The sequence below is a fragment of the Trachemys scripta genome, chromosome 2 (genome assembly GCF_013100865.1).
Source record: "Trachemys scripta elegans isolate TJP31775 chromosome 2, CAS_Tse_1.0, whole genome shotgun sequence".
NCBI lineage: Eukaryota > Metazoa > Chordata > Testudines > Emydidae > Trachemys > Trachemys scripta.
In genome coordinates, this window is record NC_048299.1 from 142,686,278 (window position 1) to 142,713,232 (window position 26,955).

Genomic DNA, 26,955 nt, shown 5'->3' on the forward strand with positions numbered 1-26,955 from the left:
GACAGAGGTAGCAGGATTTTTTGTGGGGGGGATTTGCGGGTTCCCAGGATGGCACCTCACATCCCCTGCCTGCAGGTCCTCCTTGAAAGCCCAGAGCAGGAGGAAGGGCAGTGCTGGAGACAGGCGGATGGCAGACCCCCTCCATCACCGCCTGACCCTAACGCTCCGGTGCCCTTTGTGTCTTCCCTCCTGGGCCCCTTTCCCTGGCCCAGGGCTGCTCCCCCATCACAGGGCGTTTCTTCCCCGACCCCCCCCCCCCCCCCCCCCCCCCCCCCCGCCTCCGGGTCCGTAACTCGGGGGAGCTCCTTTGCAATTAGAGACTGAGATTGAGAGGGAGTCCGACTCCATTATCTCCATTCTCTTCCTCCTCCTCTTCTCCTCCCGTCCCCCCCGCCCCCCATCATCCCCCCTCTCACCTCCCGCCCCCCACCAGCCTGCGTGGTTGTTACCACTCACCATGAACTAACACGCCCCCTGGTGTTTGCATGCAGTCATTGCATCCAGCAGATCCTGGAGGCTGTTCTCCATTGCCACCAAATGGGGGTCGTCCACAGAGACCTCAAGGTGAGTTTTCTACCCCGCTGCTCTGTCCGTCTGTCCGTCCGTCCGTCTTTGTACCTTGTGCATGTTTCTGAGCGAGAACTGGAGTGGCTCAAGCCCCACGCCGCTGCAGGGGCCTGCGGGAAAGGGGCCGTCACAGGGGGCCCAATCAGAAATCAGCTCGGCTCAGCTCAGCCATGGGGATGCGCCGGACAGATCCTGCCCAGTAGGGAGGGACAGAGTGCCCCGTTGGCACCTCCAGGCAATTGGGGAGGCTGGGTGAGGGTTGGGGTTTGTCGCCACCCAGAGGCAAAAGCGGAAGCTGCTCCTTTCTAGCCGCCGGCCACGTCGGACAACTGGAGAATCCCTGGGAGAGAAGATACTGTGCTGAGGGGATGGCGCGGCCAGGGAGCCGGCCCTTGAACGGGGGCAATACAGCTGGCCTCTCGGCCACCTCCCGGAGCTGCATCAGGCGGCGGGCCCAGTTCAGGCTCTTTACCCCTCTCCCGGCACCCATCCCCTGCGTAGATCAGTGCCCCGCTGGTGCCCCTTGGTATCGGACAGGCGCCCAGCCCCGGTTGCTAGGAAGGATTCGTTCTGCGCAGCAAAGCCTGACTAACCTTTTCCTCTCTTCTTGCCCTCCCCTTTGCCTCGTCCAACATCTCTCCCTGCCCCCAGGCGACACCGGCGGGCGGGCGGGCGGGACTCCTGCCGAGGAAGGCTCTCGCTGTCTGCATGCCCTGTGTCTGGTTGAACCGTGTTACCTGTTCTCCGTGACACCCGCCGTGGGTTGCTTGTCTTTTGTTTGCCCCCCATAAAGCCCTCTGGGCGTCGCAAATCGCGCTGGGCCTCCAAGCGTGAGGAGCAGGGACATGGTCTCATGTGGCCGAGTGGGGCTGGGATAAAGGGGTGCGTGAGAGACCCAGAAACAGCGCTGTGAAATTAACAAGGGGGTTCCTACGCCAGCCCTGGTGGAGACGCCAGGCTTCCCCCTCCTCTGCTGCTGCCCAGCTTTCCCTTACAGGCTTTGGAGACAGGAAATGTTCAGCAGTTCCTTGCCCCTTCAGTGACACACCAAGCTTTTCCAGGGGGCTCCTGCCCCCTGTGAACTGGAGGAGGCCAGCTGGGGTCCCAAAGGCCACAGAACCACTCTGGGGTGTCCCTCCAGAACATCCCCTGAAAACCCGGGAAATGGTACGGGGCAAAGATGCCGTTCCCCAGGAGCTCGTGGCTGTCTGTGACCTGCCTGGGGAGGGGGACAGGACAGGATGTTTTCATGGCTGGGCTGTGGTGCATAGGGTCATGCTGTAATGGGGTAATGGAACCAGGCTCTGGTTGTGCCACAAGGTGGTAGTTGAGCCAGGGTCTGGTGCCTGGAGTCATGCTGGAACGGGGTTATGTAGTTGGGCCTTCACTTGTAGGGTTATTCTGTAATAAGGTGATGGAGCTGGGCTCTCGCCTGTGGGGTTGTGCCGTACTGGGGTGATGGAGCTGGGCTCTCGCCTGTGGGGTTGTGCCATACTGGTGTGATGGAGCTGGGCTCTCGCCTGTGGGGTTGTGCCGTACTGGTGTGATGGAGCTGGGCTCTTGCCTGTGGAGTTGTGCCGTACTGGGGTGATGGAGCTCAGTTCTGGCTCCTGGAGACATGCCATAACAGAGTGATGGAGCTGGGCGGTCACGAGACATTGGGCTTTAATGGGGCAATGGAGCCGGGTTCTCAAAGGCGGAGTCACGTTGTCATGAGATGATGGAGCTGGCTCTTGGGAATTGAATTGTGCTGCGTCAGGATGATGGGGCTTGATTCTGGCACATGGAGTTCATGCCGCAGGTAGCTAGAATGGGGCTCTCAAACATGCAGTCAAACCATAGCAAATTGATGCAGCTGGATACTGGTGCCTTGAGCCATGCCACAGTGAGATGTTGGAGCCGGTCTCTGGTGCATTGAATGCCTCTAACAGCCTGATGGGGACGGGCTGTTGCATGTGGCGTCCTGTCCTAATGGGTTTGTGCAGCTAGGCACTTTCACCTGGTGTCCTGCTTAAACAGGGTGATGGAGCTGGAGCTGGTGCCTCGAGTCCTGCTGTAATAGGTGATGGAACTGGGCTGTGGCTTGTGCCATCCTGCTGTCATGGGGTGACGAAGCTGGGCTCTTGTGCATGGAGCTGGGCTGCAGTGGGACAATGGAGCACACTGCATGGTGCTGGGCTGTGTGCTGGAGAGCTGGAACCTGGTGCGTGGGATCATCATGGAGCAGGGTGATGCAGCGGAGTCGGGCAGCAGCAAGGTGGTGGAGCTGGGCTCAAGCAAATGGAATTGTGTTCTGGGAGTTGGAGTGGCACCCGGGGCTGCGGTAGCAGGTGCTTGACACGTGCTGGAGTGGCGCCTGAGGCTGGGGGAGCAGGCACTGGCATGTTCTGGAGAGATGTAACGATGCTGGCTTTGGTGGGACCCAACTGAGAGTACCAATTCAGGACAAATTGCTTAGAGCAGGGCAGTTACAGCCCAAGGCTGGGGTTCCTTTTCACACCAAGGCAAACCAAACCAGCCAGCCAGAGAAGACTTTGGTTTTACCCCACTGGCTAATCACAAGTCACACCAGCAATTCCCTCAGACACTCCAGTTTCCCAGTATCACCACCAGTGCCACTCGTTATGGGGATGACTGATTATGAAAACCAATACCCCAATAAAAGGAAAAAGGTTCTCCTGATCCCAAAGGACCAAGCCCCAGACCCAGGTCAATATACAAGTCAGATCTTACCCACAAATCACACTGTTGCCAATCCTTTAGAATCTAAAATCTAAAGGTTTATTCATAAAAGGAAAAAAGATAGAGATGAGAGCTAGAATTGGTTAAATGGAATCAATTACATACAGTAATGGCAAAGTTCTTGGTTCAGGCTTGTAGCAGTGATGGAATAAACTGCAGGTTCAAATCAAGTCTCTGGAACATCCCCAGCTGGGATGGGTCATTCAGTCTTTGTTCAGAGCTTCAGTTTGTAGCAAAGTCCCTCCAGAGGTCAGAAGCAGGATTGAAGACAAGATGGAGGAGATGCAGCAGCCTTTTATAGTCTCTTGCCATGTGGTCTCTGTTTTCTTTGTCCCAAACACAAGCTTTCCAGCACACGGGGCATGGAAAAACCTCAGAGTTCTGTCCATAGGCAGGTCCCTGCATACCTTGCTGAGTCACAAGGTGTATCTGCCTTCTCTCAATGGGTCAGTTGTAGCTGATGATCCTTAATGGGCCATCAAGGAGGCCAGGCAGTGCTGATTCCACATTGTCTGTGGTGTCACCCAGAAGCATAGCACAAGTTTGAACTACAGACAGTATAGCGCCAATACTTTTAACTTTACATACCAAAATGATACATACACACAGATAGCGTAATCATAACCAGCAAACTAGAACCTCCTCATAGACACCTTATTTGACCCCCTTTATACACGATTTGGTGTCACTACAGGACCTTGGTTGCACCAATGAACTATATGGTCTCAGTTCTTGTTAATAACGTCACAAGTATCACTTGGGGCCAGGGTAGCGGGTGCTGGCATGTGCTGGAGTGGCACTCGGGGTTGGGAGAGCAGGCATTAGCATGTGCTGGAGTGACGCTTGGGCCGGGAAAGCAGACACTTGGCCCGTGCTGGAGTGGCACTCAGGGCCAGGGTAGCGGGTGCTGGCATGTGCTGGAGTGGCGCTTGGGGTTGGGGGAGCAGGCATTGGCATGTGCTGGAGCAGCACTTGGGGTCAGGGGAGCAGGCATTGGCATGTGCTGGAGTGGCACCCGGGGGAGCTGGTTTCTTGCCCTTTGTGTCATGGTGCACTGGCGAGGCAGGGGGCTGCGTTGTACGTGGTGGCATGGTGCCAGTGGGCACTTGGCTCTGGGGTGCAGCCGGTGTCATCGTATGCAGGGGCTGGGCCGAGAAGGAGAAGGGGAATGGCACCAGCCTCCTTCAAAGAACAAGGAGGAGCCCAATCAGCCCTCAAGTGTCTGGTTCCGTGAGGAGTGGCCTTTGGCCTCTATGGGTGTCCCTTGCAATCTGGCCCAAGGGCAGGGGGTCTGGCTGGCACGGGGGGCAGGGAATGGACAACAGGGTCTTTCCCCTCCTGGGGGCACTGGCTCGGATCACCTCCAGGTTGAGGGGCCTGGCGGGTGCAGGAATGGGGTATGGGGCCTTTCACCGCTGGGGGCGTCGGCTCTGATCCAGCCCCAGGGCGGGGTGTCTGGCTGGCGTGAGACTGAGGTTTGGGGGCCCGAGACTCTCATCTCTGTGTGGCTGGAGCTCATTCCCACCTGCTGCCTGTCTGGTGGCCGCTGTGTGACCTGATCTCAGGCCACAGCATCTGGACAATGGGAACTTTTGAGACTCCCATCCCGTCCCTGCCCCGTCAGGCAGCTGGTCCCGGCAGGGCATGGGCAGGGCTCATTGCACAGTCATGCACGGTCACCCCCCTGGCCAGCGCTCTTTGTCAGGGGAGGTGGAGCTGTGGATAGATGTGTACAATCCAGCTGTTGTCCTCTGTCTCAGAGCCAGCACTTCCAGTCCTTTGTATAACATTTCCAGAGCTTCCTAGGGGACATTCTGATTTCTCTGGCTCTGCTGAGCTCCGACAAATCGATGTGGGGGGTTAGGGGCACCAGCAGAGAAGCCAGGCCAGCCAACCTGGGGAGGGGAGGGGGGACCTGCTGCCGGAACCTGAATGCCCGGGAGGTGGCGGAGAAGGGAGGCCCTTTCTGTGTATGTTTGGTGGAGAGAAGTGTTGGGTTTTATATTGTGCGAATGGACATATTGGGGGCTGGGAAGGGGGGCTGCTTCGGTCCCCCAAATTGCAGACAAAGCTGGTGGTGATTTCCTGGCTCTCAGAGCCTGTTTCGTGCCACCTACTTCTCTTGTTAGCCCAGATGCCTTGGCAGACCATACTGAAAACTTTGGGACGTGACACCAATCCCAGAGGGGGGGAAACGGCCTGCCAGCCTGGTGGCAGAGCACCACCAAGGAAAGTGGGCAGGCAGGGTCTCTGCTTGTCGTCCCCCTCAAGCCCAGAGCAGCATGGGGCTTTGGGCGGCTGGAATGTGCCCAGAGGCCATGCCAGATGGGCACAGCAACACAGGCCTGGACTTGTCTATGGGTCAGGAAGCTGGAGGCTGTGCTGGTCTGGAATAATCCCAAAGCTGGAGCTGGCTTTCTGCCCCCCTGTAATGGCAGTGGGTGCAGGGGAGGGGAGCTAGGAGGGAGGGGCGTCAGTCTGGATCCTAACACATCGGCCGAGAGAGCACAGGGGCTGGAAGGTGCCAGCCGAGCCGGTCGGGCTGTGTGGACTCACCGATAGCCCCATCCCGCCCGGGGTGTGACCCCCACTCGGTTCTCTCCGCTCGTCAGCCTTGCACGTCTCTCACCTGCTTCTGCAAACCGTCTGTTGTTGTTCTTCTGTTTTGTTTTCTCCCCCCTCCCCTTCTCTATCCCCCTCCGACCGCGTGTCTGGTCCCACGGCGCCCTGTGCCCAACGGCTCGGCACGACAGCCAGAGAACCTGCTCCTGGCCAGCAAGTGCAAAGGCGCGGCGGTGAAGCTGGCGGATTTTGGCCTGGCCATCGAGGTGCAGGGGGATCAGCAGGCTTGGTTTGGTGAGTGGCAGAGCCCTCTCCCCACCCCCATCCCACCCCTACTGCCCAGGACAGTCATGGCAACACAGTCTGTGCTCTGTGTTTTCTCCCCAGGCTTCGCCGGCACCCCCGGTTACCTCTCGCCCGAAGTGCTGCGCAAAGAAGCGTACGGCAAACCCGTGGATATCTGGGCGTGTGGTAAGGCCTGCACCGCGAGTCATAAAGTCATAGACGGGAAGACCAGTGGGAACCACTGTGCTCATCTATTCTGGTGTCCCGTATAGACCTGGCCTGCAGGAATCCCTGTGTGAACTAGGCCAGATCTGCTAGAAAAACAGTCAATCTTGAGTTCAAAATTGTCAGTGATGGAGACTCCACCACGCTCCTTGGGACATTGTCCCCTGGTTAATTACCTTCCGTGTTAAACATTGACACCTCATTTCTAGCTTCACCTTCCAGCCATTGGGTTGTGTTAGACCTTTCTCTGTTCTCATGTAGGCACTGGCAGACTGGGATCACGTCCCCCCTTCACCTTCTCTGTATTAAGCTAAATAGATGGAGCACCATGAGTCTCTCACTCTCAGGCAGGTTTTCTAATCCGTTAATCATTCTCGTGGCTCTTCTCTGCCTCCTCTCCAGCTTATCAACAGCTCAGTGTCAGGGATCTGCCAAGTCTCCTTCTCCCTGCCTCTGGGCTGAGCCACCCACTTGTGCCTTCAGTTCTTTGTGACAGTCGGTGCTCATGGACTGGTGGTGAGCTGGCCTAGTGGTTAGGGGACTGGCTTGGGAGACATGTATTCAAGTCTCACCACTGCCAGTGTCTCTCTGGGCAAATCACTTAAGGCCAGATTGCTGAAGGGATTAGGCACCCAAAGATGCAGAAAAGGCACCTAGTGGGTGTAACAATGCTGCCTTTGGTGGGACGCTACTGAGAGTATCAATTCAGGACAAATTGCTCAGAGCAGGGCAGTTACAGCCCAAGGCTGGGGTTCCTTTGCACACCAAGGCACCAAACCAGCCAAACAGAGAGGACTTCGGTCTCACCACACTGGCTAACCACAAATCACACCAGCAATTCCCAGTGCCACTCATTATGGGGGATGAATGGTTATGAAAACCAATACCCCAGTAAAAGAAAAAAGGTTCTCCTGATCCCAAAGGACCAAGCCCCAGACCCAGGTTAATATACAAATCAGATCTTACCCACAAATCACGCTGTTGCCAATCTTTAGAATCTAAAATCTAAAGGTTTATTCATAAAAGGAAAAAGATAGAGATGAGAGTTAGAATTGGTTAAATGGAATCAATTACATACAGTAATGGCAAAGTTCTGGATTCAGGCTTGTAGCAGTGATGGAATAAACTGCAGGTTCAAATCAAGTCTCTGGAACCTCCACAGCTGGGATGGGTCCTCAGTCCTTTGTATAGAGCTTCCGTTTGTAGCAAAGTCCCTCCAGAGGTCAGAAGCAGGATTGAAGACAAGACAGAGGAGCTGCAGCCACCTTTTATAGTCTCTTGCCAGGTGGTCTCTGCTTTTTTTGTCCCAAACACAAGCTATCCAGCACACGGGGCATGGAAAAACCTCAGAGTTCTGTCCATAGGCAGGTCCCTGCATACCTTGCTGAGTTACAAGGCATATCTGCCTTCTCTCAATGGGTCAGTTGTATAGCTGATGGTCCTTAATGGGCCATCAAGGAGGCTAGGCAGAGCTGACGCCACATTGTCTGGGGTGTCACCCAGAAGCATAGCACAAGTTTGAACTACAGACAGGATAGAGCCAATACTTATAACTTTACATACCAAAATGATACATACACACAGATAGCGTAATCATAACCAGCAAACTAGAACCTCCTCATAGACACCTTATTTGACCCCCTTTATACACGATTTGGTGTCACTACAGGACCTTGGTTGCACCAATGATCTATACGGTCCCAGTTCATGTTAATAACGTCACCGAAGGTTTTACAGCGGTGCCTACGCAGATTAGGTGCCTAACTCCCATTGGCGTTCCATTCCCGCCTGCATGGAGCCCAGAGCGTTGCTGTTTATTGAACTCTGTGTCCAAGATTCTGCATGAAGCCAGCCAGCCCCAAATCCCACTGTGAGCAGTTTGGATCCTAGTCCCTATCCGTGCCTGATAACGGACGCTAAAAGCCCGCTGCCCCTTGGCTCATCCTCTCTGTGGAGCCTTTGCTAGTCCCAGAGACCCCTCCCCATCCTATAGGGAGAGGAGGGCTAGAGGCATAGACAAATGTCAGCACGGGGGTGCTAGAGGCATAGATAGCAGTCGGGCAGGGTCAGGTCTAAGCCCCTTGCTGCAGGCTCTCGCTCCCATCCCGTGGTGGCCCCTGGGCATCCAGGCACCTGCTCAGTGCAAGGGCTTGCTCCTTCCCTGCCGGGTGCAGGGGGCAGACGGGGGCTGGTTAACCAGCAGCAGGTCAGTGCTGGAAATGTAAAGCCAAGTTGCATTAAGGCAGGAGAGAGCAAGTGGGACCTGGCAGAGACGGGGTTCCCCGGGAGATGCCTGCTGGCAGCAGACTGAGCAGAAACCCCCATATCCCTGCGTAAGTCCAGGCTGGGCCCCCAGGAGTCGGCAGGCACTGACTCTTTGCTCTCCCACCCCTCTCCCCAGGTGTGATCCTTTACATCCTGCTAGTCGGTTACCCTCCCTTCTGGGACGAGGACCAGCACAAACTGTACCAACAGATCAAGGCTGGTGCCTACGACGTGAGTACCTCGCTGCCCCCTTGGCCCAGAGCACCGCGACGGGGACCTGCTGCCGCGGGCCAGGAGTCCCGTACGCCACTGGCTTTGTCTTCAGTGTGTCAGCCTGCCCCGCTGGCTTCTCCTTTGCCGCACCTGCTATAGGACCTGGAATTGCTGGTGTCTCCCCAGCCGTAGGCCTGTGCCCAGCACTTCCAGGGTAGGACACGTCCCTCCTCCTCCTCAGGGGGCCAACAGGGCTGTGGCCAGCCAGCCTCCACCCACAGTTCACACCCCCCCCCATGGCTTGCCCCTGTCACGGTGCAGTTGCTGGGCGCCATCCATGATGCATATAGAGACACTCCCCCGCCATGTAGACAGCATCCCAGAGAGCCCTGGACGTGGACATGGTGCTAACGCAGGTTAGCGCTCACTGGACCTGCCCAGTCTGCAGGGATAGGATATCTTTGAAACCATGTTGGCTAGCGGGACCCCAACAGGACTTGTTCCCAGTGTAGATGGGGCAAGGTGGGTTTAGAATCGTATTAGGAAGTCAGGATCAGGCCCCGTGGCCGTTCTGTTACTGTCAGGGCTGGGAGGCTGGGGGAAGCTGCTTTCCATTACACCCAGAGACCAAGCAGAGCGGGGGCTCCGTTCTTTGCCTTGGAGGGGCTGTGGCCCACCTGCCGCACTGCAGGGTTGCGTGTGCTATGGATCTTGTGGTCCCGGATGCTGCCACACAGGGGCCACAGGAATCACCCCCACACACACCCACGCCCCGTTCGTAGCGCTCCATCCTGTCCCCACCCCAAGGCCGTCCTGCCCTCGGTCCCGGCTGTCTGCACAATCCCCATGGCAAGCCCAGCACCTGCTGTGGGGCGTGCTGACAAGTGTGGTAACCCGCCCTCCTGGCTCCCTTGCAGACACTGGGCAGGGCCGCGGCACAGGGACCTGGCCGAGATTCCTGCCTTGGCACGACTCTTTCTCCACGCACATGGCAGCACGGAGGGACCCGGGAGCATCCAGACGCCCCATGCGAGCCGCGCTCCTGCGACTGCCCAGAGCGCAGGTCCAGTGGGTATCTCTCCGCTCCTGATAGCTTGGTGGAATTCGGCAGCCTCTCCACTCCCTCTCTTCCCCTCTTTGCTGGCGCTTTCCTCACCCCTGTACGCTTGGCCTCTTCTGCACGCACTTGGGAACGACCGGGGGCCTGGGGAACGGTCTCTGCTCGTTTTTCTCCCCACTCCCAGGGCGCCTCCTCTCCCCTCTTGCTTGTACGGAATATGAGCGGGGTCCTCCGGATTGTGCAGTGTCTGAACCGGCCGCTCCCAAACCCCGGCTTTAAACCGATTTCCCTTCTGAAGCCTGGGGCTTGCGGGGGAACCCTCCAGAATGCAGCCTGAGGGGAACGGTGCAGTGACAGCCTGTAACAAGAAGTGTGAACAGCCCCTACTGCGCTCAGTCTGTCTGTTAACTCTGAAACCTAATGATACACGTCCATACAGTTCACTGGCCGCCTACCAACAGCAACATCCAGGCAATGTGCTTATCCCAAAATCCCCCACACTCCCTGGGGGCAGAAGCCCCTGCTGCCCTCTCTCCAGCATCCAGCACCTCCAGCTTCCCCACACCCACAAAGCCTGCAGACCAGCCACATGTGGCCAGCACCAGCGTCTGTAAGACGATGAAAACACAGGGAACGAGGCATTTAACTGGAATTAGCTGTCGAGGCAAAGGGGCGGCACGAGGGTGGGAACGACAGGTTCAAGTCAGGAAATCAAGTCCGGTTTTGCAGTAGCCCTGGATTGGCCACAGAGCTTCCCGCCCGCTGCTGTGCCAGGGCAGAATGCGGGTACCACTCACCTTGGAGCGGATGTGATAAGGCTGCGGGCAGCATCGGCCGGGCAGCGGGATGTGGGCAGACTATGGCGCTGGCTTTGGGCTGCCCTCAGGTTCCTGGGGAGTCACTGGTGCCTTGGCTGCGAGCAGCCAGCTCCCTGCCCCCGACGGCTGCGATCCCCTGCATTTAACCTTCCTGGCCCTTGTTTCTTGTCTGCAGTTCCCTTCTCCCGAGTGGGACACGGTCACCCCCGAAGCCAAAAACCTCATCAACCAGATGTTAACCATCAACCCGGCCAAAAGAATCACAGCCCATGAAGCCCTGAAACACCCATGGGTCTGCGTAAGTGTCGCTGCCGCCCCAGACGCAGCCAGGGAATGGGGCTGCTGGGTTCTCCCTCGCTTTGCCTCTTCTCTGGAGCCACGCTTCTCGAGCTCAGCGTTGGGGGAGTGGCGAGAGGGGCTGGCCAGGCCACACCAATGGCGCCAGCTTGGATTAGCCCATAGCGCAGTGGCTTTGGAACCAGCATCGTCCCCAGGGAACGGTAGCCATCAACGGGCTGATCAGAACCTGGGCCGGTTCATCTCAGCCACCCACAAGAATGCCCAGCCCATTGTTTCCCCATCACTGAGTGATCAGCTGTTCCCCCAGCAGCGTGCTGAGCTCTCGGGCCAGCTTGCTCACTAAGGGTATGTCTCTGCTGCGATGGAAGACCCTGGCCCGGCCGCGGCTGGCCCGGCTCAGCGGACTGGGGACGTGGGGCTCGGGCTGCGGGGCTATAAGATTGCAGTGTAGACATTTGGGCTCAGGCAGATCCTGCAACCGGAGTGTGACGGGTTCGGTCACAGAGACCCCCTTGGGATGTCACCTGTTGTTCTGGGACTACTTCTGAGCCCGTTTTCTCTGCCAGCTTGGGCCTCCAGAACCCTGTCTTGTTGAGCCAGACACCCTAGCCTGCTACAACACAGACCCGGGGTCTGAACCATGTCCCCAAAGCTGCAGACTTAACTGAAAACAGCTCAGCAAGTCACCTGTCTCCAGCACCCAGATACCCAGCTCCCAGTGGGATCCAGACCCCAAATAAATCCGTTTTACACTGTATAAAGCTTATGCAGGGTAAACTCATAAATTGTCTGCCTTCTAGAACACTGATAGAGAGATACGCACAGCTGTTTGCTCCCCCACGTATTAATCACTTACTCTGGGTTAATTAATAAACAAAAGTGAGTTTATTAAGTATAAAAAGTAGGATTTAAGTGGTTCTGAGTAATAACAGACAGAACAAAGTGAGTGGCCAAGCAAAATAAAACAAAACACGCAAGTCTAAGCTTAATACATTAAGAACCTGTTTACAAGTAAAATCTCACTCTCAGAGATGGTCCAAGAAGCTTCTTTCACAGACTAGACTCCTTCCTAACAACCCTTTCCCCTGGTACAGCCCTTGTTAGTTCCAGCTCAGGTGGTAACTTGGGGATTTCTCATGACTTGCAGCCCCTTTTGTTCTGTTCCACCCCCTTTTATATCTTTGGCCCAAGGGGGAATCTGGGTCCCCACCCCTCCTTCTAAATGGAAAAGCACCAGGTTAAAGATGGATTCCAGTATCATATGACATGTACACATGTCCCTGTAAGACTTCATTACCCACTGGCTGGCCCGCCCCTACCCAAGAAGGCTTACAAGTAAACAGAGCCATTTACAGGAGATTGATTCTGAAGCACCCTTAATGGCTTCCACTTAATGTTTACACCTGTAATACAAGTTTATATCTTATTCTCCTAACTCCAGACATAGGAATAATACATGCAAACAAATAGGATGAAACACACTCAAGAGGTCCTAAGCTTTGTAATGATACCTTACAAGAGACCTTTTGCATGAAGCATATTCCAGTTACATCATATTGACATTTATAAACATATTTTCATAAAACATACGGAGTGCAGCGTCACAGAATGTCCACACTGCGATTTTATAGCCCGGCAGCCCGTGCCCTGTGAGCCTGAGGTGGCTGACCTGGGCTCTGAGACTCGGTGCCGTGGGGTTTTATTGTCACGTAGACGTCCCCCGAGGGTCTGTCTGTCTGTGCTGCATTGTAAACCTGAGTCTGTGAGACCCGGGCTTGTGTTTGCAGTCTGTGCAGGAGCGGCCGCCCTGCAACGTAAAGCTGGGCTCCCAGTTGCTGGGCTCGGGTCTCAGTCGTGCTAAGGCAGCCATGCTGCTCTACGCCGCCCTTCTAATCGGGGCCGTGGCTTGAGCTGCGTCCACACTGCCAAACGACAGGGAGTAGGACTTGGTCCTAGGATCCCGGCCCTGAGTGCTCGCTGGCCCACGTCAGGCTGATTTGTGGGTAGGCAAAAGGCGGGGTTCAGCTCAAACCTGAGTCCCACTCGGGCTTAGTGTGCCGTGTAGACAGACCCTTGGAGCTTTGTCGCTGATCTGGTGGGACAGGATCCAGGGGTGCCCAGTGCTGGTGACCTGCCATATCTGCAGTGTTATGTCACCTGTGGTCCCAAGCCAGGACCACGCCTCTGGGGGTCACTAGGGGCTTATCTGGGTGGGGCAGGACTCTGCTGGCTGAGCCATTTCTCTAGCCTCCCCTCCCCCCCGCCCCTGTCCCGTTCCCTCCCCTGACCACAGTCGTTTTCTGGTGCCGAGGCAGAAGCAACTGATTTCTCTCCCCCACCTTCTCTCCTCCAGCAACGTTCCACGGTGGCCTCCATGATGCACAGGCAGGAGACTGTAGAGTGTCTGAAAAAGTTCAACGCCAGGAGGAAGCTCAAGGTAAATGCCCCTGCAGAGCCCTGGGGCCGGACTCTCCCAAGAGCCACGGCAAACAGACACGGTGGGGTCAGTGTGGGGCTGAGGTCCCCCCTTCCCCAGGGGCCCCATGATCTCTGCCGCTCAGCCAACAGCCCCAGAAAGGAGCAGAGGCTGTTTGGTTTGTTAGCATGGCACATCCAGGGCATAGCGTGCCCCGGCGTCTCCCCCGCCAGGAGAATTTCTGGGCCAGTGGGTTCTCCTGGCTGCACCACAGAGCTCAGAGCCCTGCAAGTCCTCTCCAGGTGCTAGCAGCTGAGACTGGAGCTGGAGAATTGATCCCCCAGCTCCTAGCCCTTCCCCAGGGGAGTGGCATGCGCACAGGAACCACAATGTGTCAGCCACTGGGCATTTCTGCAATGGCAGGGTAAGTCCATTGCCCCCAGAGAGTCCAGCGTCTGGCGGGGGGGGGTTCAGCTCCCACTGTTTGTGTAGCCCACGCCCGTGCAGGTGGATGAGCCTGCTCCGGCTCTGCTTAAGAGAGGTGGGTCTGTTCGCTCAGGCTGGACTGGCTCATGCTTTAAGGTGCAAAGGTGCCAGGTTTGGTGCCCCCTTGTAGGCGGCTAGAGGGGACAGGGTGGTAGCTGGCGAGGGCTGTTTCTCTAGGGGGTATAACGCCCAGGGGGACTTGTGGCCTGTCTTTGCGAGCGGAAGGATACGCAGGAGAGTCCCAGGACCATGGGCCATTCTGTGAAGTAGCCAAGTGGGAGGAAGGGGCTGGGAAAGGACCTGATGACCGTCGTGTGGCAGAACCTGTGAGAACTGTGCCTCTGCCCCTCCTGTGTCCCACTGCCCCCCCAGCTCCAGCTGCTAAGTGAGAAAATCCCCATGGGGCCCGGATTTCACCAGGGTCTCCAGACCCCACACTGTCCCTTACAGGCCTGTGCCACTCATCAGAACCTCAGGGGTTCTGGAGCGTCGGCCCACAGAGGAGAGAGGGAAGAGTCAGGGGAGGATCCGAGGGGAGGAAGGCGCCGTGCTCTCAGGGGTGGGGGCGTGCTGCGGCCAGTGGAGTCCCACGGGCAGACGTGCAGCAGATTCTGGTCGGCATCCGTAGCTCCCTTCGGGGCAGTGCATTGGCAGGGAGTCACCCCCAGCCTTGGCTCACCACTTTGGGACCGGCATGGGTTCCCACCCTCCCGGGCTCTGCCCTCCCTGCCCCGATGTGAGGGGGGGCCGGGGCGTCAGCCCCACGTCACGGGTGGGAAGCCGGGGCTCAAGGAGCTCACGGGACTTGCCCGCGGTAGGCTACGGTGGAGCTGGCCAACAAAGCCAGCATCCCCGTGCGCTAGGTACACCTTCCCCACTTGGCCACACCCTCCTCGTGCATCTAGGGAGCAGCGCCCAGGTGGTCGGTGGCCTGGCCCCTCTCAGACCAGCTGCCTGTCACGCCACGGTTTCCTGCACTGTGCTGTACCAACCCCGGCTCTTCTCTTCCAGGGGGCTATTCTCACCACCATGCTGGCCACGAGGAACTTTTCAGGTAAGCGCTCAGCTCGGCTTCGCATTGCAAAGCGATGCGCGTCCCGGTGTTTGCCCCTGAGACGTGAGAGCAACCTTAGCCCCCCTCAGGACCGAGGCCACGTTCGCGGGAGGTGCAATTCCACACCAGAAAAGCGCTCCTCCTGTGGATGCAGCTAGAGCGGCAGAGCTGTGCTCGTACCAGTTCAGCGAACCGCTCTGTCACAGTCTCCCCGTGTCCCTCCCGCCACGAGGGCCCTGGCAAGGTCTCGGACATCACCTGTCTCTGAGCCGGGACCCTGGTGAGCGGGGGTTTTAAGGCTTTTCCGGACCCCTGCCTTCCACTGTGATATCTGACCAAGGCAGACTGCCTCCCAGCCAGCCCTGTTCTCTCCGAGGGCTATGAATAGGGTATGGCCAGCCGTTACAAGTGACCGCCCCGTGCTTTCTAAGCAAACCCCTTTGTTCTTAAGGCAAAAGCGTCACCGAGAGAACCTATGAGAACAATATGCAGATTTAACCACACATGACACGTCCCCAATCGGTCGGGGGGGGGGGCACATCTTTCCCACTCTCCTGCAAGGATTGGGGCCCCCCTTGGACAGAAGGTCCAGTCCGTTTGCTGCATCAGAAAGAAGGCCCTGCATTAGTTTAAAGGCAGCCTTTTTATTCCCAAAGCCCTTTCTTTGTTGGTCTCTGGAAAACCCAGCCTGTGCCAGCCTCCCCAGGGGTGGCACCTCTCTGGAGGTGTTTACAACCTGGTTGTCCTTAATCACACCCTGTTTTTGGTTCCTGGAGGAGCCATGGTAACCTCCCTCCCTGGAGTAGCCTACAATCCCTCTCCCACAGTGCTACATAAACTCGCTATAGTGTGGTCCCCAAAGATACTGCATGGGGTTGCTGCATGCCCCAGTGAAACAAGCGATGCTGGTAAAAGCTCAACTTTGCCGATGTCGCTGCATCTGCACCAGGGGCTTTGCCAGCCAGGCTCCGTTGGTCAGGGAATCTCTGCTCTTCACACCCTGGCCGACAGAGCTGTGAAATCTGTAGTGTCGACCTGTCCTGAGGAGTTCTCAGCGCTGCTTAGAGCCAGATGCAGCCCAGGCAGATGCCGTTCCTCGGCCTTAGAGGGCAACCTCTTATCCTGAGCCGTGCTGGTTTGCAGGGCCGGCTCCAGGGATTTGGCCGCCCCAAGCAGCCAAAAAAAAAAAAAGCTGCGATTGCGATCTGTGGCGGCAATTCGGCGGGAGGTCCTTCGCTCCTAGCCGGAGTGAGGGACCGTCCGCCGAATTGCCGCTGAATAGCTGGACCTGCCGCCCCTGTCCGGAGTGGCCGCCCCAGGCACCAGCTTGCCAAGCTGGTGCCTGGAGCCGGCCCTGCTGGTTTGGTAATGTGGGGAATTGGGTATAGAGCTGAGAATGACAGAGCTCATCTCACCTGTGCCTGGCCAGCCTCAGTACACAGATGCCTAGTGCAGAAACCTGTTGTGCCCCGGACAGGTCTGCTCTAAAGGAGTCTCTCTAGATCCCACTGTTAACATTTGCACAGCAAGGCTGGAGGGGTCTGATTGCGATGCCTCCAGGTGCCTGTAGAAATGCAGACGTGCCCGGGTATGTTTCAGGGAAGAGGCGGATGGATCTGTGTCTCTTTCAGCCATTGCAATCCCATTTTTGTCAATTTCACGGCGCGGCTGATTCTCACCTCCCAACTATCCTGCTGGCAGAGCACTCCAGGGGAGGGCGCTGGCGGGGAAGGAGCATGCCCCTGCCGGCTGGATGTCCCTGGGAATGCCGCTCTAAAGCATACCCTTCTTTCCTGGTCTTCCCCTCCTCGGTTGGCACCCAGTATCAGATGAAACTGATCGCCTCGGGCCCCTGCTATTGCCCCTGTCTAGAGGAGTGAGGAGAATCATCTCAAGGGAACAAGGCGGGGGGCAGCTGGGTAGATCCCTCAAGCAAGACATTTTGCTATCTCTCCCGAGGGGCCATGACTTCGCTTTGCAGCACCCAGGCCTGGAATTCAGCTTTCCAGGGTCATGGTCACTTAGCAAGTGGTGCAAGAAAGACTAAGTGATAAGCAGCCATTGACTGTGTCACAGGGATTCAAAGCCCCCACTGGGCTTTGGGGACAACCAATGGGCATGGGGCTCTGGTGCTCTGCCCCGTGCATCCCTCAGGATCTCAGAGTTGGCGTCTTGGGCGAGAATCCCTTCTCCCGTCCGTTCCACACGGCACGGGGTCGCGGCTCCTTGACTGGGACATCCCCTGATGTCTCAGCGAAGCTAGCGGGGCCTGGCGGGGTGGAGGGCTGCTGCTGTGTGGAGGGCCCTCTATGCCACCTCCAGGAGTAGCTTCCCTGCTGGGCACAGAGGGTATGTCTCTGCTGCAGTTAAAGGCCCGCAGCTGGCCCGTGTCAGCTGCTGGACTTGCGGGGCAATAACATTGCAGTGTAGTCGTTTGGGCTCAGAAATCTGGCGAGGGGGGAGGTTGAAAGTTAGCTCGAGTGTCTCCATGCAGCCCCCACCCCTGGCATTGCGGTGTGGACATGCCTCCAGCTGTGGCTCTAGGCCGGTCGCCCCTGGGGCATGTGGAACAGGGGCTCAGCTACCAGCAATCACGCCTCTCCATCTAAACTTTAACTCAAATCTTTTTTTCTGCTTCCTTTGTCTCGTTTCTTTCCCTCTCTCTCCTGCCCTCCGTCTGTCTCGCTCCCTCTCTCTGTCTTTCTCTGTCTCTCTCCCACTCCCACCCCGACCGCTCTCCTTGTCCCTCCGTTTCCTACCCTGGTGCTGACAGTCGGCAGACAGACCACCGCTCCCGCCACAATGTCTGCAGCCGCCTCCGGTGCCACCATGGGGTTGGTGGAACAAGGTAGACGTGTCCTGAAGGGACCCTCCCTGTTTCCCCTCTCTTTCCTCCCCCCCACCCCAGAAATCTGAGCGCATGCAACTTCATCCATCATTAACATCTCATCCCCAACCAGCGCCCAGAACTGGGAGCAAACGCAGCCGGGTCTGCTCTGAGGAAGGGCGCCGGGCACTGGAGGAAGTTCCAGTTTATTCTAGCAGAGATTTTAAAAGGCCCTGGGGGGAAACAAGGGTTAAAAAGTAGAATTGGAAAATGTGTAGGAGTCTGGAATGGCGGAAAGAGTAAAAAAACTGGGACTGTTCAGCTTAGAAAAGAGATACCTGCGGGGGTCTGTGGTAGAGGTCAATACAATCCTGAATGTTGGAGAACGTGAATAAGGACGTGTTATTTACTCCTTCCCATATCACCAGAACCAGAGGTCACCCGATGACATTAATAGGCAGTCGGTTTAAAACAAAGCGAAGGAAGTACTTCATCACACAGCGCACGTTCAAACTGGGGAACTCATCGCCAGGGGATGTTGTGAAGGCCAAAAGTGTAACTGGGGTCAGAAAAGAATTAGATACGTTCATGAAGGACAGGTCCATCAATGGCTATTAGCCACGATGGTCAGGGACACAACCCCATGCTCTGGGTGTCCCTAAACCTCTGACTGCCAGAAGGTGGGCCTGGACGACAGGGGTTAGATCACTCTGTACATTTCCCTGTTCTGTTCATTCCCTCTAGGGCACCTGCCACTGGCCACTGTCGGCAGACAGGACACTGGGCTAAATGGACCTTTGGTCTGACTCAGTCTGGCCGTTCTCACGTTCTTATTTAATTTCCATGTTACTGCAATTGGGCCTCTCGTCCCTGGGAACTCAGAACCTGGGTCATAATCTCGGATGGCAACCAGGATCGATGGGGGAGAAGCCCGGCGACCTGGCCACACTTTAAAAGCCAGCCTCCAGTTTGGTGCCCGCCTCCTTGTACGTGCAGGTTGTCAGGGCACACAGGGGGGAAATGCCAGGTTTGAACCCGCTACCTTGATGAAAGCCCTGAAATGTTTATGTGCAGGGCAGGACGCCTGGTGGTCAGAGTTGGGCACTGCACATCAGGGACTCCACTTCAAAAGTGCCTACTTCACTTAGCAGCATCTGAGTAAAATCTTCACCTGGGGCCTAAGTGATTTAGGAGCCAGTGTCCAATTCTCAGACGTGACTTAGGCACTGAGAGGAGGCTACCTTTCATTGCAATCCAATGGGGCTTAAGTGACTCAGGGCAGGGCTGCCCAGAGGATTCAGGGGGCCTGGGGCAAAGCAATTTTGGGGGCCTCTTCCATAAAAAAATTGCAATATTATAGAATACTATATTCTCGTGGGGGCACCTGTGGGGCCCGGGGCCTGGGGCAAATTGCCCCACTTGCCCCTCCCTCTGGGCGGTCCTGACTCAGGGCAAGATTTGCAAAGGTATTTAGGCCCCTAGAAATGCAAAGAGGTGCCTAAGTCCCTTTCACAAACAGGCCCTTTTGAAAATTTTACCCGTCACTTCTCCTCGTGACATTAGGCAACCCTCTCTCCGTGCCTCAGTTTCCCTATTAGTAAAATGGGCACCCAAACACTCCCTGCCCTCTGCCATGTGGGTTCCTGGCTGTAGTCCAAGAGCCAGCTCCTATTGATTTATTCATTCATTAAAGCCAGCAATGTGGCTCCATTTCTCTGTCACGCCGTGCTCAGCGCGGGACTCTGTGTTCTCTTTGGCAGGAGTTGAAACCCGTCCCTTTCTCACACAGGGCAGGGAGCAGCTGCTGGTGAACTCCTCGGGGGGCGTAAAAACCTGAACTCAGGGCTTGGCAGGGGACGGAAGGTGGAGATGGGCTGCAGACCCTGTATTTTAAATGCCACTCTTTGTAGTCCTGGCTGATTGGTTTGGGAGCATAATCCACATTGGATGTGCTGTGCGGTTCCTCTTTGAAACAAGCCAAGCCCTCGGCTGTTTTCCTGCCATACACAGAGCCCTGGGCTGGGCATGATTGTACTGGGATGGCTACACCAGCTGTTTTTAGCTCCATTAAAGCCAGCTTGGGGATGCCTACCCGTGCTGCTGTCCACCTCCTGACCGCAGTGGGGACATCCCCGGTCCCTTTTGGCGCTTGCGATCGGTCCCTAGAGCAGGAGGAGGCGAGGGCCATGCATGCCAGCTGCAACCAGTGTCAGGCAGGGGGTCGTGCCTAGCTGCGGACCCTCTTGCATCGGCCGGGCTATTGGCCTGGTATCCTGCACTGGTGGCTTCTCAGGGCAGCGAAGGCCCAGCCGGCTTTCCCAGCGTGCCCAAAGATTCTGTTCCCAACTTGGGATTGGAGTTCCCGTCTTCAAGCTTTGTCGGTCGGTTTGCCACGGCTGCCGCATTGGGATTCCTCCCCCAGCGAGGGATTTCCACAGTCGGGCCGAAACGGGAAACAATGAAATGACCCAAAGCCCAGGGAGCAGGCAGGCAGATCGCCCACTGTATAAGATGTGAGCACCGCCCCCAGGCACAGCACCAGAGTTGCCCATCACACGTTGGTGTGCGATTGCATGGTTCGTCCAGAGAGCGGACAGCAGATAGATGCTGGGTGTGCTTAAGGACTGACATTCACCCTGTGCAGCGGATCAGCCCGAGGCGCCCGCCAGAAGCACCCCCGATATTTGGAAGACGTCAGCAGGGCGGAGACCCACGGTGGCTCTCGCACGGGGCGAGAGTCACTGGAGGGGGGTGTTTCAGGGAGCGAGGGGGGAGAGCAGAGAGCACCCGTTTGCTTTTTGGCGCTGTATTAAAATGTAAAGACTGGAGCTGAAGAAAGTTCCTTTCCGAGGAGATCTCCCTCGTGCCAGGGTCTGGGGGCACTCCCTGCCTGGCAGTCAGCGGGGTAAGTTCCCAGAGGCACAGGGAATGTCTCCAGTGTGGCTATGCAAGTCTGATGCACCACCCGGCCCCCCCAGTCATGGCTAAGCAGAGCCTCTGAGTAACCTCTACAAAGGCTCCTGAGTCACTTAGGGCCCAGATCCTCCAAGGTATATAGGTGCCTGTCTCCCACTGATTGCAGTGGATGTTAGGCGTTGAGGTTCTGGGCCGCGGAAGCCTGAAGCCCACTGACTTTCTGTGGGACTCAGCACTCCTGAAAATGGGCTCAGATGAAATTGACCAAAGCACCCAAGTGATTTATGAGCCTATCTCTCATTTTCAAAAGCCCCGCAGGCGCCTGGGAGTCCGTGTCACTGCCAGTCAATGGGGTTTTGGCTCCGAAGTCATTTGGAGGCATTTGAAAATTTCCCCTCTATCCATTTCCAAATGGGGTTTGCAAGGAGCTTGGGGCCCTTTCTTGGTGCGTGTGGGGACTGGAGATGGGCTCTGACATGGGCCCGTTTGCCTTTCTGCCTGAAGCTCGCCTGTGTCCGGAGCACAGTGTGAACGTCCAACCTAGGTGTGGCCGTTGCGCCTGTTTGCATGCGCACTGGGTGCTGCATTGGCAAGATTCCTGGAGCTTTGTGCACAGAGCAGCCGCCGATTGGCACAGCCGTCGTCTGTAGTCCCCTAGCCACGCAGGCAGGTGTTCCTGTATTGCCCCCAGAGCCTGGTTAACTCTGCTCTTCTGGTATCTCTATACCCCCTGCTGATCTGGCATGTCATTGCAGAGACCTTTCCCTCTCCAGCGCCCGCCTCCTCTTCCTGATGCGGTGAAGTCACTGGCCGGCTGAGCACAGGGGGGTGGATATTGACAGCTCCGGCACAGAGCAGGAATGTGTCTGGCAGCTGGGGGAAGAGGTGGCTTTGGCAGCAGTATCTGATACAGGCCGCCCGTTGGGTGCGCACCTGTATGAGAGTGCCCAGTCTGTCTCCGGACGAAGGCGAAAGGGACTCGGTTACTGCCCCGGGCGCTGCTGTTGCACTGATCTCTGCAATGCACTGGCAGATGACTGGGGGGAAGCTCAACAAACAGCTGGGGGCCAGTCCCCAGCTTTGGTGGGTGATGGAGAGGTGGCTTTTTCTGCCTTTCCCATTGCGCTCTTCCATGGTCTGGGAGCACAAGGATCACTGGAATGGGAAGCCTGGCAGGAGGCATCTGTCAATCACAGGTGCCTTGGGGCTCAGCAGTGCTGGGGAAGGAAAAACAGAGCCTGTGTTAAAGGAAGTGTTGGGGAAAGACGCCTGAGCATGCCGGGGGCTGTCTGGAAGCGGCTGGGCTGACTGGCTAGTCTAGTGAAAGGAGATAGCTGGAGATAAGGGAGAGCTTATCCATATGGAGGGTCTGTGGGCATTCAGACAGGCTCCCCCCCCCCCCCCCCCCCCCCCATCCCAAAGGGTCTTCCTTGTGAATGCTGGCTCTCTGCTTGCCACGGCCTCCCGCCCGCTCCTCCCCCTGGCCTCACCTTGAACTTGGTGAATGATGCATGAGGTTGTGTGACCCCAGTGCATGGGCCAGAGCCTTGTCTGGTTTTATCTGTCCACCCAAACCGGAGGTGGGGCTCTTTGCTTTGTGTCCGCTGGTGCCAGCCCTGCATGCAGGAGACTGATCTGCATGGCAGTGACAGAAACTGACCCACCCAAGCTTGTATTAATGTCTGTGCAAAACTCCGGCCGGGATCCAACCAACAAATCCAGTGGAGGGAGCAGTGACTGACCCACGTGTCCCACTGTGTCTGGCACCGGTTATAAGCCCGTCCCCTCAGAGCAGACTGATGTCGGCATTGCCTGCATCTGCTTTAAGAAGAGGCACCTGAATCTCTATGCAGACTTCAGTCCATAGGCATTCACAATGTACGTGGGGCTGGAAGCTTGCAAGGAGAGAGACGCTGCCTCGGGTGGCTATGGCAGGGCTCAGAGGGGCATGTGGGAACAGCCGGTGACTATCTGAAAAGCAGAGGCCCGTGGGAGGGGGTAATTTAGGGTGACACCCAGGGGTGTATATTAGGGAGCTGTAATGAAATCGATTTAAAATTGATCCGGTTACACCCGAGACCCCCTGAATGAAGATGCACCTAGATTGCTGTCACTTGCCCGTAAACAGATTTTCTTGATGCGGAAAGTTGCTGTCACTCTCCTGACCCCGGGAACTGCCCCGCCAGCTCTGACAATGCGCGTTTGAAAAGAGAAACGCCCCGATGGTTCAGTGGCTGACACAGAAGCAGCTTCCAAACTCTCCTGCCCTGGCTGCGCCCTCTCTGGATCCACTTCCCCTCTGTCTGCGAGACGTTGTGTCAAAGTCACATTCCAGCCCCTTGTGGAGTCAGCAGCAGGTGGCTAGAATGGAGCGGAGCATGTCAGGGCTTTTCGTACAGCAGCACGGAGGACAAGTGAGCGAGTCACACGAGTTTCTCCACTGGGGGAAACAATCGGTGTGGCGCAGTGGAGAGGGGCCCGGGAGTTTGGAAAGGAGAGGTAGCGTCAGCAGAAATGGAGCTGCCACACCAAGAAGGGAGAGGTGGGGTTTCTGGCCTCGGCCTGGAGCGGGACTGGTGCTGCTTAGCTCGGCGTAGCAGAATAATAGATCTCTGGTCTTCACAAGAACATGGGCCAGGCAGATGGCGGATATTGACCATAGAGTCACGGGCCAAGGATGACAAATGAACTAGAAGCAAGAGCGATGCCCACCCAGGAGAGCAATTGAAAGAGATACAAACAGGCCCTGAGCCTGCCACAGCAGAGAGCCCCCGTGGAGAACCTCCTGGGCTGCCTTTGCTGGCCACTGGACGATGTATTGGACTGATCACCAAAAGATGACCCGGAGCCACCCATGACCAGTGGTGCTGAATGGACAGCTCCAGCCCTGAAGCGAGTTTGGATCCTAGGGTACGTCCAGACTACCCGCTGCATCGGCGGGTAGCGATCGATTTATCGGGGATCGATATATCACGTCTTGTTAAGACGCGATATATCGATCCCCGAACGCTCTCCCCATCAACTCTGAAACTCCACCGGCGCGAGCGGCGGTAGCGGAGTCGACAGGGGAGCTGCGGCCATCGATCCCGCGCCATGAGGACCCGAGGTAAATCGATCTAAGATACTTCGACTTCAGCTACGCTATTCACGTAGACCCCCCCCCGTGGAAACCAGCCCCTAGATCCGGGATCCTAGATCGGGCCTTGATAGGAAGCAATGGGTGCTGAATGCACTGCTCCCCTCTTCTCCAGGGGGATACACAGCCTGTGACCCCTCCATTGCTGTCCCGCCTGGTGCCGCTCCCCCAGAAGAAGCTCTGGCTCTGGCGCATCAGCTCGTCGTAGGTGTGGCAGGCAGTTGCTCCGATGGGTTAGGCAAAGGGTTGGCCCAAAGGGTCCCTTTGCACCTCATCTTACACACCATCCTCCAGGACATGGAGAGCAGCTGCAAGTGGCTTCTGGCCCCTCCACCCGTGAGGTTCATAGAATCATAGAATATCAGGGTTGGAAGGGACCTCAGGAGGTCATTTAGTCCCACCCCCTGCTCAAAGCAGGACCAATTCCCAACTAAATCATCTCTGCCCCACTCCCTGCTTTGTCCCCTTCCATCCCCTCTGTCTCCAGACAAGCCTCACCCACGGTGCACAAGGCTTCTTGTCATTGATGTTCACATCTCCCCTGCCCTCTGGGCGAGAGATCTCTGCCGGAGCACCCACCTTGCTGGCAGCCTCCTCAGCTGTAGACAACAGGCCTGGCTTTGTCTCGCCTCTTCCTGCATCCGATCCCGTCATGCCAGGGTTGTAGCCCTCCAGAGTCTTCCCATTGTCTCTAATAATGAATAAGCCCAGAGTGTTGGGTTCTCCCTGCTGGCTTTAAGGTGTGAAGTCCTCTCTGGTTCTGCACCCTTCTCCTTTGGGGAACTGTCACGGTGCCCACTCTTGGCCCTGTGCAGTCCGTGGGAGGAACCCCTTTCAGTGAAACAGCTCTTCTCGGGGGTCCACTCTCTCTCAGGGTCAGGCCCTCCACCTCCTGGAGCCGCACCTCTCTGAGCCTTAGCCAGGGCCGGCTCTAGGATTTTGCCGCCCCAAGCGAAAACAATTTTGGCTGCCCCCCCCCACCCATTTTTTTCTTACCCCACCCCTGGCCCTGCCTCAACTCCGCCCCTTCCCCAAATCCCCAGCCCTGTCTCCTCCCCTCAGGCTCTCAAGCCTAGGAGGGGGGAGGGAGAGGGAGAAGCAGCATGTGTGCCGCAGCCACTCGGGGTCTCCCCCTGCTTCCCAGGCTCTCAAACCCAGGAGGGAGGGGGAGATCCCGAGTGGCCGCGGTGCACGAATCAGCTGTTTTGCGCGCCGCAGCCGCTCGGGATCTCCCCCTCCCTCCTGGGTTTGAGAGCCTGGGAGGGAGGGGGAGCAGTGGCTCGCGAGCGGCAGCAGCGGAGGTGAGTTAGGGCGGCCGGGGCACATTTTTAGGGGTGGCATGGCCCGCGCCAGAATCCCGCCCCTAAAAATGTGCCGCCCCAAGCACCAGCTTGTTTTGCTGGTGCCTAGAGCCGGCCATGGCCTTAGCACGTCTGTCTCTCGCCACGGGCTCCCTCAGGGAATCTACTCGCTTTGGACCCCCGGGGCCTTCACCCCCCCTGAAAGGTTTGATGCAACCTTGTTCTCTAGACCGGAGTGACTCTCAGCCAGCGTAAAACAGGAGGGTTTATTGAGCATTGAACACAGCACAGGAAACCCTCTGACCCTCAGGCCTGGCCTGGCCTCCTTCAGCACAGCACATCCCAGTCTCCCCTGCATCCAGGTGGGCTCTGCCTGCTCCCCCTCTCCAGCCCAGAGCCCCCCTCTTCCCAGCTGGGCATCTGATCTCACCGGCCCCAGGCCCCGCCTCTGTCCATTGTCTTCTCTCCAGGTAAACAGAAACAGAGGGTCCTGTGGCACCTTTGAGACTAACAGAAGTACTGGGAGCATAAGCTTTCGTGGGTAAGAACCTCACTTCTTCAGATGCAAGTAATGGAAATCTCTAGAGGCAGGTATATATCAGTGTGGAGATAACGAGGTTAGTTCAATCAGGGAGGGTGAGGTGCTCTGCTAGCAGTTGAGGTGTGAACACCAAGGGAGGAGAAACTGTTTCTGTAGTTGGATAGCCATTCACAGTCTTTGTTTAATCCTGATCTGATGGTGTCAAATTTGCAAATGAACTGGAGCTCAGCAGTTTCTCTTTGGAGTCTGGTCCTGAAGTTTTTTTGCTGTAAGATGGCAACCTTTACATCTGCTATTGTGTGGCCAGGGAGGTTGAAGTGTTCTCCTACAGGTTTTTGTATATTGCCATTCCTGATATCTGACTTGTGTCCATTTATCCTCTTGCGTAGTGACTGTCCAGTTTGGCCAATGTACATAGCAGAGGGGCATTGCTGGCATATGATGGCATATATAACATTAGTGGACGTGCAGGTGAATGAGCCGGTGATGTTGTAGCTGATCTGGTTAGGTCCAGTGATGGTGTTGCTGGTGTAGATATGTGGGCAGAGTTGGCATCGAGGTTTGTTGCATGGGTTGGTTCCTGAGTTAGAGTTGTTATGGTGCGGTGCGTGGTTGCTGGTGAGAATATGTTTAAGGTTGGCAGGTTGTCTGTGGGCGAGGACTGGCCTGCCTCCCAAGGTCTGTGAAAGTGAGGGATCATTGTCCAGGATGGGTTGTAGATCACTGATGATGCGTTGGAGAGGTTTAAGCTGAGGACTGTAGGTGATGGCCAGTGGAGTTCTGTTGGTTTCTCTTCTGGGCCTGTCTTGTAGCAGGAGGCTTCTGGGTACACATCTGGCTCTGTTGATTTGTTTCTTTATTTCCTTGTGTGGGTATCGTAGTTTTGAGAATGCTTGGTGAAGATCTTGTAGGTGTTGGTCTCTGTCTGAGGGGTTGGAGCAGATGCGATTGTACCTCAGTGCTTGGCTGTAGACGATGGATCGTGTGGTGTGACCGGGGTGGAAGCTGGAGGCATGAAGGTAGGCATAGCGGTCGGTGGGTTTTCGGTATAGGGTGGTGTTAATGTGGCCATCGCTTATTTGTACGGTGGTGTCCAGGAAGTGGACCTCCCGTGTAGATTGGTCCAGGCTGAGGTTGATGGTGGGGTGGAAGCTGTTGAAAGCATGGTGGAATTCTTCCAGGGCCTCCTTCCCATGGGTCCAGATGATGAAGATGTCATCAATATAGCGTAGGTAGAGAAG

General features: G+C 56.6%; 1 protein-coding gene across 1 annotated transcript in view; it reads left to right on the top strand.

Annotated features, from left to right (window-relative positions):
* The window catches only part of CAMK2B (calcium/calmodulin dependent protein kinase II beta), a gene marked incomplete in the record, with an annotated part of 141,002 nt that overhangs the window by 81,723 nt on the left and 32,324 nt on the right, over window positions 1–26,955 (top strand). Inside the window, 8 exon segments of the mRNA XM_034761678.1 lie at window positions 492–564; window positions 6,063–6,165; window positions 6,259–6,342; window positions 8,783–8,877; window positions 10,913–11,035; window positions 13,391–13,474; window positions 14,951–14,993; window positions 17,767–17,841. Coding sequence (XP_034617569.1) covers window positions 492–564; window positions 6,063–6,165; window positions 6,259–6,342; window positions 8,783–8,877; window positions 10,913–11,035; window positions 13,391–13,474; window positions 14,951–14,993; window positions 17,767–17,841 — 680 coding nt within the window.